Source organism: Poecilia mexicana, unplaced genomic scaffold (genome assembly GCF_051168715.1).
Source record: "Poecilia mexicana isolate PSO_F unplaced genomic scaffold, ASM5116871v1 scaffold_13, whole genome shotgun sequence".
Taxonomy (NCBI): Eukaryota; Metazoa; Chordata; class Actinopteri; order Cyprinodontiformes; family Poeciliidae; genus Poecilia; species Poecilia mexicana.
The window spans coordinates 24,046,508-24,064,159 of NW_028263382.1; the positions used below are offsets into that span (position 1 = coordinate 24,046,508).

Sequence of the window (17,652 nt, forward strand, 5' to 3'; positions counted from 1 at the left end):
GTTTAACTGTAACTGTGTAAATATAACAGTTTTATTTTTTCATGTTTTGGCAGATTTTGTTTTGTAACTGCATTTCCTGTTTATATATATTCAGTATGTTTCTATAATGTAATTGCTTAACATGGCAATAAAGATGAGAGGAAAAAAACTTGGCTCTGGTTTTCCTGTTTGCAGAGGAAACGGGATGTCACATCAAGCAGAGGGCAGCGTCACGAAAACAACGTTTTACATATACCCCCCTCTAGTGGTAGAATTGTTTTATAACACTTATTTTTCAAGAAGTAATGCTAAAGTTACAACTACACATCTATTTACTCAGTGTAAATTAACCCAATCTATATATTTCTGGACTGTGAGAGGAAGCTGGAGTCCCCTGTTAAAATATTACTTATTAAATGTAAAATTTTCCAGTTTCTTGTTATGTTCTCATTAGCTTTTGTTCTGCACTATGAAAAGCATGCATGTATTTTCAGAGTTTTGACTTACTTAAAGGCAACACTTACTAATTAAAATCTCATTGAAAGAAAACAAAAACCCAGAAATATAAAAATGTAAATTCTCCTGCATCCCATACATATATTTAATGTATTTTATGGGACATATCAAAAAGTGATGGCAACACTAATTTTGATCATTTCTTTTGATCATTTCTTTTGTGCACGTTATATAATTTTTATAATTATGAAAATCATAATTAAAGACTAACAAGAACTTATACGTTTCTCTAATTTGTCACCTCTTAAATTTCAGCTTAATTAATTTAATTATTTTTATAACAAGAAAAATAACAGAAGAATAAGTAGGTTATTCTCAACTCATATGCTGGTAGATTTATAGTGCATATAAAATATATTTGACTATAGCTGAAACCCATTAAATATAAAGGTCTAAAGACATTTAAAAACATTTGGGGGGTTTTCTGCTTCACTTTAGTTCAGTCTGCTCTTAGTTATTTTACTGATATTAATTTATTTAGCTTAATTTTTTCTTCTAGATTTGATTTCTCAGTTCCCTGTTTGCCTTCGCCAACCTTCCGCTCTCTCCCCTCACACCTGCAACCTGTTAATTAATCAGCCCCGGTCCATCCAGCAAAACTCTCCCAGTATTTAGACACCTCCCTTTCTCTCAGTCCTCACTGGTGCCTGCTTCGGCTCCCAGTATTCTCGTTCTTTCTTTTTCTTCTTCTTTTTGTAAGTCTTTGTTTAATTACTATTCCATTAAAATCTCACCGTCAAACTTGCCAGCTACCTTCGTCTTCATTTAGGTCCAGTTGTGGTATTAATACACAAATACCACAACTGGCAATTTTATTTTTTTTAAAAAAACGACCTAGTTATGCAAAAATACTTTTTTAAAAAATCCACACACACAAGAACAAGTCCGTGGACCCAAAAAGGATTGACACGTATATCAGCTCTGTTTGTGGGAAACGGAAGAAAAAAAAATCCTTTCTCTCTCTTAGAAAGTTTTATTGCTCCGAGGGGCAACTTTCCAGTTTCTGCCCTCCTATATTGATCCTGATGCGTGTTGACGCGCAGCTGTCAGGTCCTCTCTCCTCCAATCAGCTGGCCCTCTCACTCTGTCGTACGATGCTCTGATCACGGTGGCTTGTTTTCATCTTTTCCCAGCTCCATCCAGCGGCTCTGTGCTTCTCTCCGCGGGTGAAGAAGGAGCAGAGGCATCCTGGGAAACAACAACAATAATAATAATAATAATTATTATTATTATTATTATTATTATTATTATTATAATGGACTGCGCACCGCCAGGCTGTCCTACATCCCGTCCCTGATCGATGCTCTTGCCTGCGAGGCTCGGCGCGGACGTTGCAAGGAGGAGCGGCTTTGTCGGAGGACCGATGGCGCCGCGCAGCCTCCCTCTCTCCTCTAAATAAACGGCGTCACATGCCGCTGGGAAGCGCTTTATCGCTTCAGATGAGAGGAGTTTCGGTGAATGTCGCATCCCGCAGGATTTGGAGCAGCGCCGGAGAGCAGCATGCCCGCATCACATGACGTTTTATAACGCGTCTGTGTCATTTTCTCTCGAGTCAACCTGGTTAGCCTCACTTTGAAGGTAAGCAAGAGTCTTTCTTGGAGAGCTGCCTGCATCCTCTGCTAATTTGACTCATTAGCAGGGGCGCCTCTAGAAAGTTTCTGAACGGGTGACCAGATGGGGGAGTCACTCACCTTGGTGCACCAAAACTAAAGCAATAATAGAATTTCAAGTGTTGGTGTGATGTTGTGTCTTGGTAAAGGCAATGAGTGAATAAAAGACACTTTGAAATTTGTGGCTAATGACTAAGAAGGTCAAAATGGATGAATAAATAAATTTACCATCTTGTCATGTTACTTAAACACAGACTTCACTGGGATTTTTATCTAATAAGTTTGTGTGGAAATGTCAAGTAAGAAAAATAATACATTGTTTCAATTTTTTTTAAGAGGAAACAAATGCATGCAAACTTTTAGGAAGATGTGAGTTGAACCTGAGGGGTCAGATTAGTTTTGGCTCAAATGAGATCAAAAAATGGTCTAAATTAGCTCATCTTTCTAAGAAACTTTACCCACGTCCAAGTGGTGCTGAGCCATTTAATTCATCCCCCTAAGTCGATACTTTGTAGAAAGTTTTGAGGTTTTGTTTCTACCATCTCAGCTTCTTCCATCTTCCCATCAATTCTGATTAAAAAAAAAAAAAGCGTTCCCGCTGCATGAAGCTGCCACCGACAGGTTTCAGTAGAGTGAGGTGCAAAAAATTCAACTTTGATCTCATCTGACTTGAGAACCTTTTTTCATGGCTCTATATGGTTTTTTAGTAAATTACAAACTGCACTTTTTTCTTTTATAGCTTTCTTTAAAAAAAATTGCTTTCTTTTCCTTAAAGGTCAGATGTGTTGAGTGGTTGACTTGCATTATTTCCTGTCAACTGATTTTCCCAACAGAGTTGTCGATCGCTGCGGCTCCTTTAAAGTTGCCACGGGGACTCTGGGCTAATTTTCGGACAATGTTCTGATTGATTAGTGATCGGTCAAGTCTTGCTAGATTTAAAAAAAAAAAAAAAAAAAAGCAGGTTGTGTTGACAAAGAATCAAACAACCAGAAGTCTATTTCCTCACACACCAAAGAAAACATCAAACGTAAATGTGCCCAAAGTCCAGCTGAAGCAGTTCCTTGGCTTTAATTTCTTAAATTTACATAAAATATATATTTTCTGCATGTTAGGTGAGGTCAGTGCCCCCTTGGAGCACCCCTGGTCATTACTACCGTATTTATAGCATCAGTGTGGCCTTGATTGAACAGATTTTCTTCTGTTGAGCTTCGCACAGCGGCACGTTAAGAAAGTCAGCCTCTTATTTGTTCTCCCTCTGCCCCCTGTAGACTCCTGCAGCCATGGCTGAGGAAAGCCGCCTCTCTCATCAGATCCAGAGCGTGGAGAGGAGCGTGGTGTTCCTCAGGCAGGAGCACCTCACTCTGCTCCACGGCCTCCACCTGGAGATCCTCTCCCTGCAGAAACGCTGCTCAGGTGAGGGAAGCGTGCAGCCGCTTGTGTAACCCTGACGCTCCAGGAATGTCTGTTTGATTCAGAACGTCGCTTTTGCAAGCTGATGTTTACTGTTTCTGCGTTGCTAGCATGAAGACGTTATACTTTGGAAAGGATTCGTGTTTGTTTGTTTTTATAGTGGATTAGATTAAGGTTGAATTTCAATGCATGTCTTTATGTGGCAAATATAAAAATATTTTTTTTTAAAATCAAAGTTTTTCTTTTGGTCGACTGTTCGTGTAAAAGGAGTATAAATTTAAAAACTTTACGCTTTACAAAAAAAAATTAAATAGCCTGTTGCAGATTATTTATGCCCTTCTTAATATTTAATTATCAAACATATTCCATGTTCCTAATGGTATTTTCATGGATTTGGTGACATGGAAAGACCTTCTTGGTGTCACCCTAATCTTTAGCACAGATTAGATTCAAGCCTGGACTTTGACTGGGCCACCTCAGTACGCCAATATTGCTTCTGGGGGGAAAGATCACATTAAACTGTGAATAATTTTTGGCTTTACTAAAATGTTGCTCCAGTTTACATTAAGAACTCACCAGACGAAACGATACCTGTACTGTCGCTGTGCAAATGCTGTAGATGTTCACGTCCCGGTGACACAAATATGATGAGAATCTAGTTGCCAAAACGGTGTCATAAATTCAATGCTATTACTTTAGATTTATTGTTCATTCAGATCATTTAATAAACATGTTTAGAAAGAGATTTTTTGTTTTTGGTATTTGAAAATGTCTAAATATTTTCCAGTATGGCGTATTTAATTTCCTGTGATCTCACCCTCAGGTCAAAGATTTCTCTTGTTAATCTTCTTTAAGCATCCCTTGTATTTTCTTCTTAGTGACCACAGCTCTTAATTAATCAGGAAGGACTCCACTTATTAATCCTTTCTCCCCAAGACAGGATTTGGTCAGTAAATATAGACTCCTACATTTCTGTTTTTGTTTTGTTTAAAAATTATATTATAATCCATCAAGCTTCTGACTCTAATGGAAGAAAGCATCCATTGTTTGGCCGATGTGACCACATCACCATGAGTCATGTTCAGACAGAGGCTACATGATGACATCATCCTGCTTTCTTGTTTGGAGAGTAATGGATTCATCTTCTTTGTAAACATGCTCCCATATCTTTAGATTTACAGCGTTTTCATTTTTGGGCATTCCTTGAAGTAATTTCTCCTGCTTTTCTCTCCACAAACTACCTTTAATCAAACCGAACTCAGTTTTTACCCTTTTAGAAACTAAGGCAGCTTTTTTGTCCCAGCATGAAAAAAAAACCCCAACACACTTGTCTTTTTCTTTTCTTTTTTTTTTTTTACTGCCAGAGATGCATTAAAATATGCCTGCAGATATAATGGTAATTGTTTTTCCATTAATCTCATAGCTCCAGTAATCCATAAAAAAGGGATTGTGGTGCACAGACACAGGCAGAGCAGAGGGGGGGAAGGGTTGGTGTGTTTACGCGAGAGAGATGGATGGATGGCTCTGCGCCACGCAGGGTGACCAGCTGTGCTGAAAACGACCCCCTTCGTCTCTCTGTAGCACCGGCGCCCTCACATCTGGTCAGCGCAGCTGGACCGGTGACATCACACACCTCCTAAAAAACGAAACACTCCCACCACCCGCTGCTTCGTTCTCTCCTCTTTTTCTGCTTTCAAGAGCAGATGCCTTGTGAGACCGTTTACAGTTTGGGGCGCTCGCTGATGCTCAGGTTTCTCTAATTTGTAAGGTGTTTGAGAAAAAGGCTCAAAAACTGAACACCATTAGAGCAGTGCAACCTAGAGATCTTTGTATCCCATTATGAGATAAAAAAAAAAGCAGCTATTATAACAAAACTCTTGATATAATTAAAGAAGCTGTTGCCACAACAAAACGAGCCAGACATCGTGCTTTTCAGAAGAACAGGATAACTGAACGTTCATCAAGAGAAAACAAACCTAAGATCTGATTTCTCAACGCGAAATGCTAAAGACGTCGTCTCAAGAGCACGGCATTAAAATATTATACATGTTTCAGCCTTCAGTTTAGTTGGAGTTTCTTGCTGAAATCCCGCCATCCACCTCGATGGTCGCACGGCTTTTATAGAAAGCCGTTCGTCGCGTAATAAGACATGCTTCCTGCGCAGTTTTGGAGCATTTATGTTTGTAGTGCACCTACGTGTTCAATAGGTTTTACGAAGGGGACGTTTCTTAATGTCTGCAGATGAAATGTGTGTTTTCAGTCCGCTCGCTCATCTGCCGCCTCGAAGGTTGCTGCAAGGTTGAGCCGAGCATGTTGTGATCATCAGCTGCGTCTTTCTGCTGCTGACCTTTTATTGCTTCCTGAATTTTCTCATCAGCATAAATGCCTCTTTGCTGCCGTCTCCTTCAGCCACAAGCTAATTCACTTCTTTTAAATTAGGTCTTGTTTTTCCCCCTCCCCTGCTTTAGTGCACGTTTTATTGTCTCTGTCAGTAGGTTTGTCCTTCAGGATATCTTTGCAGCATTCAAGGCAGAATCGATGAAACAGAAAACCTCTAATGCTCAGTTATGGGCTGCTGGAGATAAGGCTGACCTACAAAGCATTGCTGGATGCTGCAATGTGCTGAATTCTCCGTTTTCAGTCCTCCCTCACTATCGGCATGTTGTTAATGAATTGGCTGCATAAATGCCTTGCGTTGATGGTGCAGAAGGATAACAAGAAATTGGACCTTTTGAAGCTCTTTCGCCGTCCTTCATTACCATAAAACCAGCTGCTGGAAAGTTTTCTGACAGTATTTCCATCTCTTTCCCTTTTGCTGCTGTTCCCTCTTGATTCTTCGCCTCCGTCTCTTTTCTTGCCAGCTGCAGAGCGGAGGAAGGAAATGGTGTGACATGAGGATAAGAGATGGGGAAATGGGAAATAATAAATGCAATGATCACAAAAGTAAATAAGTTCTTATCCATGCCTGTCACAATAACAAATTTGTCTGGATGATAAATTGTCCTAGACGTTATTGCCATAAACGATAATATTGTTCTTTAGAGGCCATTTTCAAGTAATATAACGGTATTGGCATAATAATGCACCAACTCACTCTGAAAGATCAATAAACTGCAAATTCTAGCAAACATTTAACACTGGAACTCTTTAAATATCTAAAATAATAATAATAATAATAATAATAAAAACGACAAATAAAATGAAGTCTCTGTGAACAAAATTAATCTTCAAAAAAAAGGGATAGTTGAGACCAAAACAACAAACTGAAGACTTTTGTCACACAATCTTGGTGGAAAGAGAGAGAAAAGGAAAAAGTTTTAATTTATCTTGTGATTATTAATTGATTTATTACTCATTGCGACAGGCCTATCCTTATTATCTAGTAAAGAAATTCAACAGTTTGGAAGGTTTGTGCCTGAAAATAGACATTTTTAAATATTTCCTCTTACAGGAATATTTCTGTACGTTCAGACATATCTGAGGACTAGATGAGCCAGCCGTCGGCCCCCCAATGCTGAGCTGGAGTGTGTGACAGATTCGCTGGCTGAGCAGATGTCTGATGCCGACACGCTGATTGACGGGCCAGACACAAGCAGCGATCCTCCTACGCCTTTTCACTTCAAGCTGTCTTTGGCTCAATTAATAAATGAGCATCGTAAACAGAGTAGTCGGGTGCTTGAAAAAAATATAGTAAGTACAACCATTATAATCCTATTTTGGTTATTGTGTTAGTGATGAAAAGGTGTTTGCACCCCTGAATTAATAAAGTGGGAAATGAAGAGATTTCAAAAGGATGAACTGGTTGTTTTACAGACCGTGATGCATTCAGGTGAGCTTCAGCGACGTGGGAAACGACAAGCCCCAGAGAACTATCCCAGACTGGATTTGTTTCCATACAGCTCACAGTCATGCTCGAGGCTTAGAGGATGAGAATGATTTACATTTTTTTATCAACATTAGTAGATCTCCTGCTCTAAGCAGAACTGAAACGATTACTTATATTTTCTGCATCTTCTTGATTAAAAAAAAAAAAAGGCTTTTGTAATATTTCTTTCTATTCTTGCACTTCCTGTTTTGGTGTCACTTTATTCTCCTTTTTCTACAAATGGCTTTGAATTACCTGGTGTAAGATAAAAGGTGTAAAAGTAAAATTGTCTTGTATAGCAGAGAAAGATATTTTTTTTAATCTGTTTTTTTAATGTTTTGACCTCCTGATTCTCTTTAGCTTTTTTTTTTGTTTGTTTGTTTTTTTACTTCCTGGATCAAATGAGAAATTAGCCATCTTCAAAATAGAAATGCTTACAACAAAGGAAACGGATTTAAAAATATATCTTATATTAATTTGTACTGTAGGTTGTTGACATTACGTCTTATCCTGTGTTTTTTTTTACCTGTAGTTTACATAGAACTGTGGGATTTCTTAAAGGGCCAACGACCCAAACTCTGAGCTGAACAGAGTCTAAAGTGTCCAAACTGGAAATCTCCTTCAGTCCTGTTTGTGTGTGTCTTCCCCTTTAAGATCCAACTGACCCCTGGTGTTTCTATAGAGGCATTACAAGGACAGAAAAGACTTCATCGCTAAACAACTTGCCTTGTGATGAGCCAAACCATCTCAGTTACCTGTTGCTTTTTTTATGGTTTGTATGAAATGCAGGCTAAAGTTGAGACTTTAATTGTTTAGGGACCAGGCTGTGCAGCATGGTCAGCTTTTGTTTTGTTAAATGCAGCATGGTTTGCGGAGCAGAAAGCCAAATGCTGAGCTTGTGGATGGTTTCTGTTTCTTTATGTTTCCTCTTGAACCTGAGCCTCCAGTTTTTTTTTTTAAATTTAAATATGTATTGATTCCACTGAGGCGCTGTAATCCATGTAAAGGAACACTACAGACCGTTTTTAATAGGTTATGTTGCGACGGCTCCACCGAGTCTATTCCATACAGTTTTTGATGATTTCACATTTTGGTTTGAGTAAATTATTCATGAGTTTTCTGAGAATATGCTATAAACTGTAGCTAACATGTGTAAACAGAATAAATAAAACAAGATATGATTCGTCTCTCTGATGCCAGTTTTTGTTGTTTTTTTTCCTCATTTCAGAGCTGACGAGTGAGAGGAAATCGAAGCCTCCAGGCAGGACGCAGATAGGTATGCACTTTCTGAAAGATCTGGAAAAGTCTGGGGTTGATTTAGTAATTTTCATATTCTGGATAAGCACAGAAAGGTTAAAATTGAGTATGGGTAAAATGTTGAAACCCAAATCTATGAAAAACGGAGGGGCCCTTTACATTGATGATGATGATGTTGCTCCTTCACTGTTGAGCACACTGATGACTTGTGGTTTGTCTTACTGACACAAACTAAATAACAAAAATGGGTTTTTCACAGCTTGCTCGGCCTCATTTTAATGTTTTTGAACTAGACTAAAGTTGTTGGGTTTTTTTTTTTTTTGGTTTAGATTCAAAGCACAAAAATTCCTTTTTTTTTGCTTTGTTTTTTAAAATTTTGTTAAAGGATTGCATCACTGATCCCAGTCATTTAGAGGATCTGCATTTGATTCTTGATAATTCATTTCCGTTCTTATGTGTTAGAGATTCTAATTGACCAAAGTTTCACTTTGCTACAGTTTCAAAAGAAAGCTTGCAAAATCAAACTACCCAAACTATGAAAATGTTTAATACTTAACTGCACATATTCCCTTCAAATTGGACGGAAAACTCTTGATCAAGTCGTTTGAAATGGAAAGTTAGTGGGAGCCCTGATAATGTGCCAAATGTCTTTCTCAGTTTTATCTTGTTCTATCATTGAAAAGTATTAGTGCATGTTAGATTTTTCACATTGTCAGGTTAAAATCACAAATCTTATTTTTAATTTTTTTTTTGTGACTTATCCAAATAAAGTAGTACTTATTATGAGGAAGTAAACAAATGCATTGCTATGTACAAATAAAAGTATGAAGTGTGGCTTATATTTATATTCAGCCACCTGAACAGAAAGTACCTAACGGCGTAGGTGGGATCATGTTGCTAAGAACCTTATTTTTAGTTTTTTGCCTTTCATCTAACCTGGGAAGTCCCACTAAAAACGAAATCTATCTTAAAAGGGAAATCTGGCAAAGAAGGCAGCACCAGTTTTGCTACTATTAACAACACGAGATCAAAAACGGTATGACAAATTGACATTTTTCACCTGCTTTGATTTTATGTATAATAGTTGGAGCTTGAAGTGAAACTCAGTTGGGGTTGTGGAACAGCAGAGCATTCAGTGATCGTAGGTCGTTGTTGTTTAGACACAAGTCAAATGAGAAGTGATGAAACCTAAAAACAGACAAATGTGGATTTCAGGGCATATAAAGAGAGAAATAAGTAGGTAGTAAATCTCTGTGATCCCATTTAGTCTTTTTTTTTTAAATTATTATTATTATTTCAAAACTGTGCGCAATTTTGCATTATTCTACCAGAAAATTTACAACAACAAAAAACGCACTAAAGCTTGTTCCTGTAACGAGCAAAGTGTGAAAATTTGCTGCCTCTTGGATTTTTATTCTACTCTTTGCTCTGAGGACACAAAGACAGACGAACATTTACGTCCCCAGCTGACCACCCCCCCCATCCCTCAGGGGAACCGTTCCCTGTCAGCAGCTCATCCTTCATCCCTGCACCAGCTAAGAGAGAGAAACCTCTGACAAAGCGTTCGCACGCCATGAATGTTTTACTCTGCTGGTCATATGTGCAGTTTTGCTGTGTGAAATAAAATTTGCAACAACTCTGCTAGGGTGTGAGATACACACACACACACACACACACGTGATCCAACAGCTTCGCCTCGTGGCTGATGTCCAGTTGTGGCTGCAGAGACGGGCTCCATTTTGTCACATGGAATTAGACACAGAGAGGAGGAAGAGGAGTCAAAAGGCGAGCGAGTGTGGCTGCTAGGAGTAAGAAGTGGGTTTTGGCTTGGGTGCATTACTCACCCATTAGATCCCTTTATTTCCAGGGCAGGTTATCCCCCAATCCATTAATACAGCATGGCCTTACAAATCGATCCATTCCCTTTTTTCTTCTTCTGCTCCAGTTCCTACTGGAGGTCCCAGTGGGAGTGTCTGCTTACAGACTTTACTCAGATGTAAGGCCTGAAAAAGAAAGAGAGAGGAAGAAGTGGGAGGAGAGAGGCGGCGTGAGCCGGAGAGGAGAGGGATGAGGAGTTGGGACGCGGTCGGTGACGGACGTGGAGGAGGGGAGGATAAAGATGGGCAGATAGCATTACGGCCATGATGGAAAAGAAAGCACGCCATCTCTAATTTCTAGGGATTTAGGTATCAAGTCATATCAAAAACGATCTAGTCTTCAACTGGGGCCAAATGTATTTGGATCTGATTTAGTTTATTGCTTTATTTCAAGCCATTTAGAAGAAAAACTGCTTATTGTACCCTTTGAAAAAGGGAATAAACAAATGTATGCATCCGCATATACACAAATATTTACAATAACTATTCATACAGTAAGGACAAGATATCGTCTGAGTCATCCTGTTCATTTTGTAATAAAACTGTATTTAGCTTAAAAATAAGTCGGAGGAAGATTGTGTGGCTGTCACTGTAATTTGAGACATTGTAATTTGTAATAACGCATCCCAACAGATTACTGCTGATTCCTCTGTATCGTTAGGAAAACGTCCCCATCAAATGCACTTAATTATTTAACAGCAGACATCGTTGCTTTGGAGCATGATTCAACAAAATGGTCTGATTCTACACATTATCAACATTCAAGCAGGGAGGTGGTGGTGTGATGATGTGGAGCTGCTCTGTTGCTTTCAGCAGTTCCTTCTGCTGTAATGCAGTGTTTCACCACATGGTGGCACCACTTGCCTTATTATGACCAGTAGGTCATCCTTTTATTCTCCTGTGTGTATTTTTGTGTGCTCTCTAGTAGCATATAGTAAAGTTGGCACTTCATTTTTTTTTTGTTTTGCTTCAGTTGAATAAATACTTGTAGGAAGTTAAAAGTCGTTGCTCATTCGCTACCAACCTCCACACGTCTGACTTCACCTCCGCCTTGCGTTGCACGCTTGAGGAAACTGAAGCCCGCTTTGGGTTAAGCAGCAGGACAATGATCCACCGCAAAGTCACTGAACTTCACCGACTCGGGGCTTTTAGCCTGAACCTCTGCCTGGAGGTGGGACTGAAACGGCTCAAAGATTGTCCGCAGGAAATAAAAAACGACTAAAAATTAAACAGCACAACGTGGGAGACCTAACCTTGGCAGGAAACCGACAGCAGAGGAGTCTGACTTTGGGGCTTTCTGTTGAGAATAATACACATATACTGGAGATTCCCAATATTTATTGGGTGGACCTGTCATGTGGAGGGACTGCAAATTAAAATATGTTCATAAAGACAAGGCAGAATATATTAATAATTTCCCCATTTCATTTGGTTTCTAACAAGAGGGGAAAGTATCTAACAGGAAGGATTCGATTTGGACATTATCTGCAACATGCAGAATTATGTGTGGGAGGAATCAAACCCTGCATGTCAATGTGAACACATCAGGTGCGCTGTGAAATACAGTGGTGGCAGCAATGTGCTGCAGACATTTTTATTTTCAGCAGAAAGAAGGAAGCTGGTCAGATTTGATGGGACGATGAAATATGACGTAGCTGAAATGACTGAAAATGAACTGCTCTACAGTAAGACAGAAACAAGGATGATCAAATCAAAACACGACCAAAACTACAAAACAACCCATAATCCTGACAGCCACAGGTTCTCAAATGTGTTACGGTTTTGACTGGATCATTCTTAAACATACATGCTTAGACCTAAAACTCTTGGATGTAGCTCAGTATTACTGAGTCATCTTACCAGAGCAACCCACGTTATCTGTATCCAACACATGACCAATCGCTATCTTTAAACAGAACCTCTTCTGGCTTTTTTTCTTTTTTCTCCACCAATTTCTTTTGCTTTGCCACTTTTCCATAAGGGCTTGACAGTAGTTGCCGGGTCCTGCGCTTGATTTTATCTAAGCGTATAAGGGTGAAAGGGCCCTATTTGTGCAGTAAACATTTATAAGATATTCATACTTGCTCTGCTTCTGTGACAGAGTTACTGGAGGAAGAGGAGATGCTGGAGGCCCGCTGCAAGGAGCTGGAAACGCGACTGGACGAGCAAGAGTACACTCTGGGAGAGCTCCGGAAGGAGCTGGGTCACAAAGGAGCGCTGGTGGGAGCCCTCAGGGCCAACCTCAAGGAAAAGGAGCGTCACTTCCTGGAGGAACTGAAACGGCGCAGCCACTGCTCCACCGTCCTGAACACGGAGCTTCAGAAGCAGACAGAGGCGGCGGCGTACCTCTCCTTCCAGCTGCACGCCGCTAAGCAGAAGCTGCACCACCAGAGGATGCAGCAGAGGCAGGGACTCCTGGCCAGGGCCAGCAGCCAGGGGGTTCAGCTGGGAGCCGAGCAGAACTCCTCCCCCCTCGCCAGTGCCTCCCCGTCCTCTCCTGTGGTCAAACCCAAGCGTAAGAACATCAGGGTGTCTTCCAGAGTGGAGCGCGCTCGGGAGTGCGTCCCCATAGAGAAAGTGCTGGGCCCCGCGGAGCCCACAGCCATGCCGGACCCGGCGCTCTTCCTGCAGCCTCGCAGGCACAGAGCCCGCTCCAGACACACTGTGGCACAAAGACAGCCTCCTCTGGGCCTGGAGAGGGATGGCCAGAAGGAAGGAGGCGGGGAGGGAGCGGTGGAGGTCCACGATGAAGCAGCCAGACTGATGTCTTCAGCAGCAGCGCCCCCTGCTGCTCAGACCAACGCAGATTAGCATCTGAGCATCTCTGCTTTCACCCGACAGAGCGACCGCTGTATGCTATCTTCCATCAGACTGTTAATACTATTACCTTTTGCTCTGCACCTTGACTGAATTATTACTGAGACTGGTTTTAGCTATTTAATTACCGTACACCTACTGCTAATACTTTTCTAATAATCTTTAATATAATCCTAAAATAACTTGCATAGCAAACGTCGGTGAGTGTCACGACTTAGGTTTACACTGCTGTTAGATGCTCTGTGTTCTGCGGAGCCTTAATTTTGAAGCTTTGATTTGTAAAGACGGTGAGTTTGACCTCGGCCCAGTCAACTGAGATCTTCCAAGGCCGACTGTAAATCAGGCTGCGTGTCCAAGTGTTTGTGTCCTCCGACTGAGTCGCAGCTGAAAATACCTGAGTGGGAGCAGAGCGTGTGTGTGTGTGTGTGTGTGTGTGTGTGTGTGTGTGTGTGTGTGTTTTAATCACAATGAGCAGAATATAGAGTTTGTAATTATTTTAGAAATTGTAAGGCCTTTTTCTTAGCAGACTCTACTGCACATTCAGATTTACAACTCTGTTTCCCATTTATTCATGAAGGAGAAAGACAGTTGTTAAAACAATGAGCTCTACAGTAATTGTCTACAACATAGCAGAAGTGAACGGAAACAGCTGAAAGTCTAACTATTCTCCAAAGTACCGGCTCCCGTTTTACTTCTCATCTATCACTACAGTGACGTAATTGTCAACAGGCTAGTCTGGAGACTCAAATGTCTAGAGTTTTCTCTCAACACAAAAACTCGTCTGAGTTTTAAAATAATCACTTCAAACTTCTCAGGTGGTGTTGAAAGGGCTGGTAAAATGCTAACATGGAATCTGTCACTAATTTGGCTCAGACACTGGGGAAAAAAAGAACTGCGGTTTCAGATCATTTTTTTGTACCAGCATAAGACGGATGAAAAGTAAAAACCACTGAATTTCCAATATCCCTATTATTTCGAAACATGTCTATAGCGTGTTAGACTTGCTTTAGGTAAAATTGATTGATTGTCTCTTGAGTTTCCCTTCTAGTTTTTCATCCACAGACAAATGATCGCTTGAAGAAAACAATTTTAGAAAACAAAAAGAATCAGATGTAGTTCAAATCTATGCAAACATTTAAAATAAGAAAAGTTACTCTTCCATCTTTAATAATAATTTCTTGCTATTGAAAATACTTCAGTTGTGAAGATTCAAAGCTGAACTTGTGCCTCAGTGCCTGTCTTGACGATCTTCAGGGTTTTTCTTTGGGTTGAAACTTCACAGAACAAGGCCGCATTCAGGTAACTCTCGGCTGTGACTCGTTGGACTGTGAGATCTGGGTCAGTTTTCCCCTTCGCCATGTTGCCGTGGTAACCCAAACTCAAAGGTGCCCACCAAGGGACAACTATAGAGGGCCACCGCGATAAGCTTACTGACTTCATTTGGTCAGACAGTTTTATGCATCACATATTTTATAAATATGAATATTAAAAAAGGACTTTTACGCATATTTATGTCATTAATGTCTTTTTTTTTTCTTTTTTTTGGAGTTCGTCAAGATTATTTGCGGCCACCTTTGAAAGTTTCTGCCCAACCCCCTTCAGTTTTCACATCTATTTACAAATCATTTGGTACCCACGCCCTTAGCTAGATTTATTTAATTTCATATGTGTTACTAGTGTTCCTGAATCATAAAAATATTCGGTAACACTTTATTTGAAGGTGTGTGCATAAGACTGGCATGACACTGTCATACATGGCATAACATCTGTCATCAACAAGAAGGAGTCTTCATGAATGTTTATGAATGTTGTCATTCAGTAAATTATGACACTTTTAATGCAAAGTTGACGATTTTAATGAACTTTTAATGGAAATTTTAATAGAACTTTGCATTAAAATGGTTATTATTGACCAAATAATGCAAAGTTTACACTTTTAATGGACTTTTAATGCAACTTTTAGTGCAACTTTGCCTTAAAAGTGTCATTATTTACCGAATGACACTTCATGACAACAGTTGTAAACATTCATGAAGACTTCTTCACGTTTATGTATATGACAGTGCCATGTAACACTTCAAATAAAGTGTTAAAATATTCAAAGCTAAATTTTATTTGATTTTGTATCTTTTTGTGTCCTTTTTTGCATTACAGCAAATTTCCATTGAGTGTGGTTCTGATTTCCATTTGATCCAGTCAAATAAGACCAATCCTATGATTATGGCCAATAATCTAACAGAAAAAAAAATGCCTGTGCGACCTTTGTTTATATGATTCATTGAAGTCGTATAAACAAACTCCGCTGCAGCCGACATGAACAGAATCACTTTAAATGATTAACTGAACCAAACAACCTACATGAAACGGCGAAGGGGCGAAACGACCAGCGCCCAGTCTTCCTCAGGTGTGGCTTGTCTCCTGAACTGCGACTTCATCTGTTGCTTTGTTGTGTTGGAGTTTCTTTTGACCTCAGGAGAACAAACAAACAAACAAACAAACAAAAGAATTTCATCTTTAAGGAGTCTGTACATTTTAATGGCTGGTTTTACTCGTTTGTGTCTCTTTACTGTTGAAAATCTTCACAAAGACTGTAAATATCCAGAAAGACGGGAGTCATCTCTCTCTGGAAATCAGAAGGTGATGACCTCTGGTGTTAACACCACTAAAATATAAATTAAATTTAAACTTTTTTGTTATGTCTTTTAGGAAAGTTTTTTTTTTTCTGCTGACTCTACGAAGGCAATCTCTAAAAAGTAACTACTTCTCTGTAGTTGCAGCCTTATAGCAGGGGATTTGTGCACGACGAAATAAGCAGGGCAGGGTGGAAATTTCTTCTCTCCGTTTGGGATTTATAAATATATATCATTTTACTGTGTGTAATTCTCAGTGTCTGCTCTGAATTTTCTGTTATTGACGTCAAAACGTGATTTTGCTGCTGTCCTGATTTGCTTCCTTCCTAATCTTCCAGCTAAATATTTAGCACTACATATACAACAATATGTTAATAGATGATTGATTATTTGTATTTATATTTAAGGTTACATATTCTAAAAAGAGCTAAAGAGGAATTACCTTTATATTTTGTGATAATCTAACCTTCTGAGTTTGGTTTGTAATTTTGTCTGACAGATTTGTTTCTTTGCTTCCACTCCTTAAGCAAATAGGAATATTATTGCATCCCTTTATGGACTGTCTTAGTTGAAATGAATTATTTTGCTAAATATCTTAGCCCACCCTCTGGTTGTTATTTTGTTTTTCCAAGACAGCTGTTGCACTGAAAATAGGACATGCGGACGTTCGACTGTTAGACTCCCTTACTGCAACATTTTTCTTCTATATCTTCTAGTTTGGAACAAAGTTAATCTCAACACATTTTAAAATCTATGATTTTTTTCCTTTAATATTCCAGCTGCAGTGACTCATCCAAGCCTGGATTGTTCATTTCCAACTTTTTACAACATATTAAGAGAAATCTCAGCTGACGGAAGAATAAAAATCATAATTTAAAGAATTACTCTGTTTATTAGACAGAAAGAAGGAAGCAGCAATGCTTCTATACTTTCTCATTGTTTAGGTCTAAAGTTGATTTTTCTGGACTGTATTTATTTACCTCCATCAAGCCACTTCTTGGACATGTTTTCTTGATTATTTCTAGCAATAATGCTGTGTGGGACTCGACATGGGATGAAGAAAGGTGTCCCTTAAGGTTCTTGTCTTGGTTTGGCCTGTGGCTGAGCATGAGATGCTGATTACCGCATATACTGTGCTGGCAACCTACAGTGAAACTGTACCAAAAATGGAATAAAATGGGGGACTGCTGAGTGTGCCGAATACTTTGTTGAAAGTTAATCTGAGACAATTAAAGAGAAATTTTGCAAGTGTATTGATGAATTCACAGAAAGAACTTTGTCTTATTTTTGCAGTCTTCTTATATTTAGAAGTATTGTTATTAAGGACGATTTAGAATAATACGTTAAACGTTCAAACTTGTCCTTAGGAGGCCCCAAATAGTCGGGCCTTCTAAGAACATACGTTTTGTCTTCATCTGACATTAAGTCAAACATTTTCTGTTTAACTCAAATGGGTAAAATATTTTCTAAATATGAGGCAGTGAGAAGAAAAGGGTTACGTCTTTTCATGTGTTTTATATATATATATAACTATTTAGTTTTAGCTTAGCATAAAATTATTTCTTAAAAGATTCATACACGATTAGACAAATTTTCACTCTTCAATTAAGGACGTTTTTACGTGACAAATGTAAAAACGGTGACAAAGCTGGTGACAAATGTTTAGAAATGTTACATTAGGATTGTGTGCA

At 39.3% G+C, this 17,652-nt stretch overlaps 1 protein-coding gene and 1 long non-coding RNA gene across 2 annotated transcripts; one reads left to right on the forward strand and one right to left on the reverse strand.

The window, feature by feature from the left end:
• The first annotated feature begins 1,677 nt into the window (after positions 1-1,677).
• Positions 1,678-17,214, forward strand: ccdc92ba (coiled-coil domain containing 92Ba). The gene is made up of 4 exons (XM_088011907.1): positions 1,678-2,073; positions 3,374-3,518; positions 8,609-8,656; positions 12,616-17,214. Exons 2-4 carry the CDS (start codon positions 3,386-3,388, stop codon positions 13,323-13,325), a joined length of 891 nt encoding a protein of 296 aa, XP_087868033.1. The 5' UTR covers positions 1,678-2,073; positions 3,374-3,385; the 3' UTR covers positions 13,326-17,214.
• Positions 10,030-10,770, reverse strand: LOC148155828 (uncharacterized). Its single transcript, XR_015765102.1, has 2 exons — positions 10,482-10,770; positions 10,030-10,356 (listed from the first exon to the last, which is right to left on the reverse strand). It is a non-coding gene; the product is annotated as an uncharacterized LOC148155828 (long non-coding RNA).
• Positions 17,215-17,652: the final 438 nt, after the last annotated feature.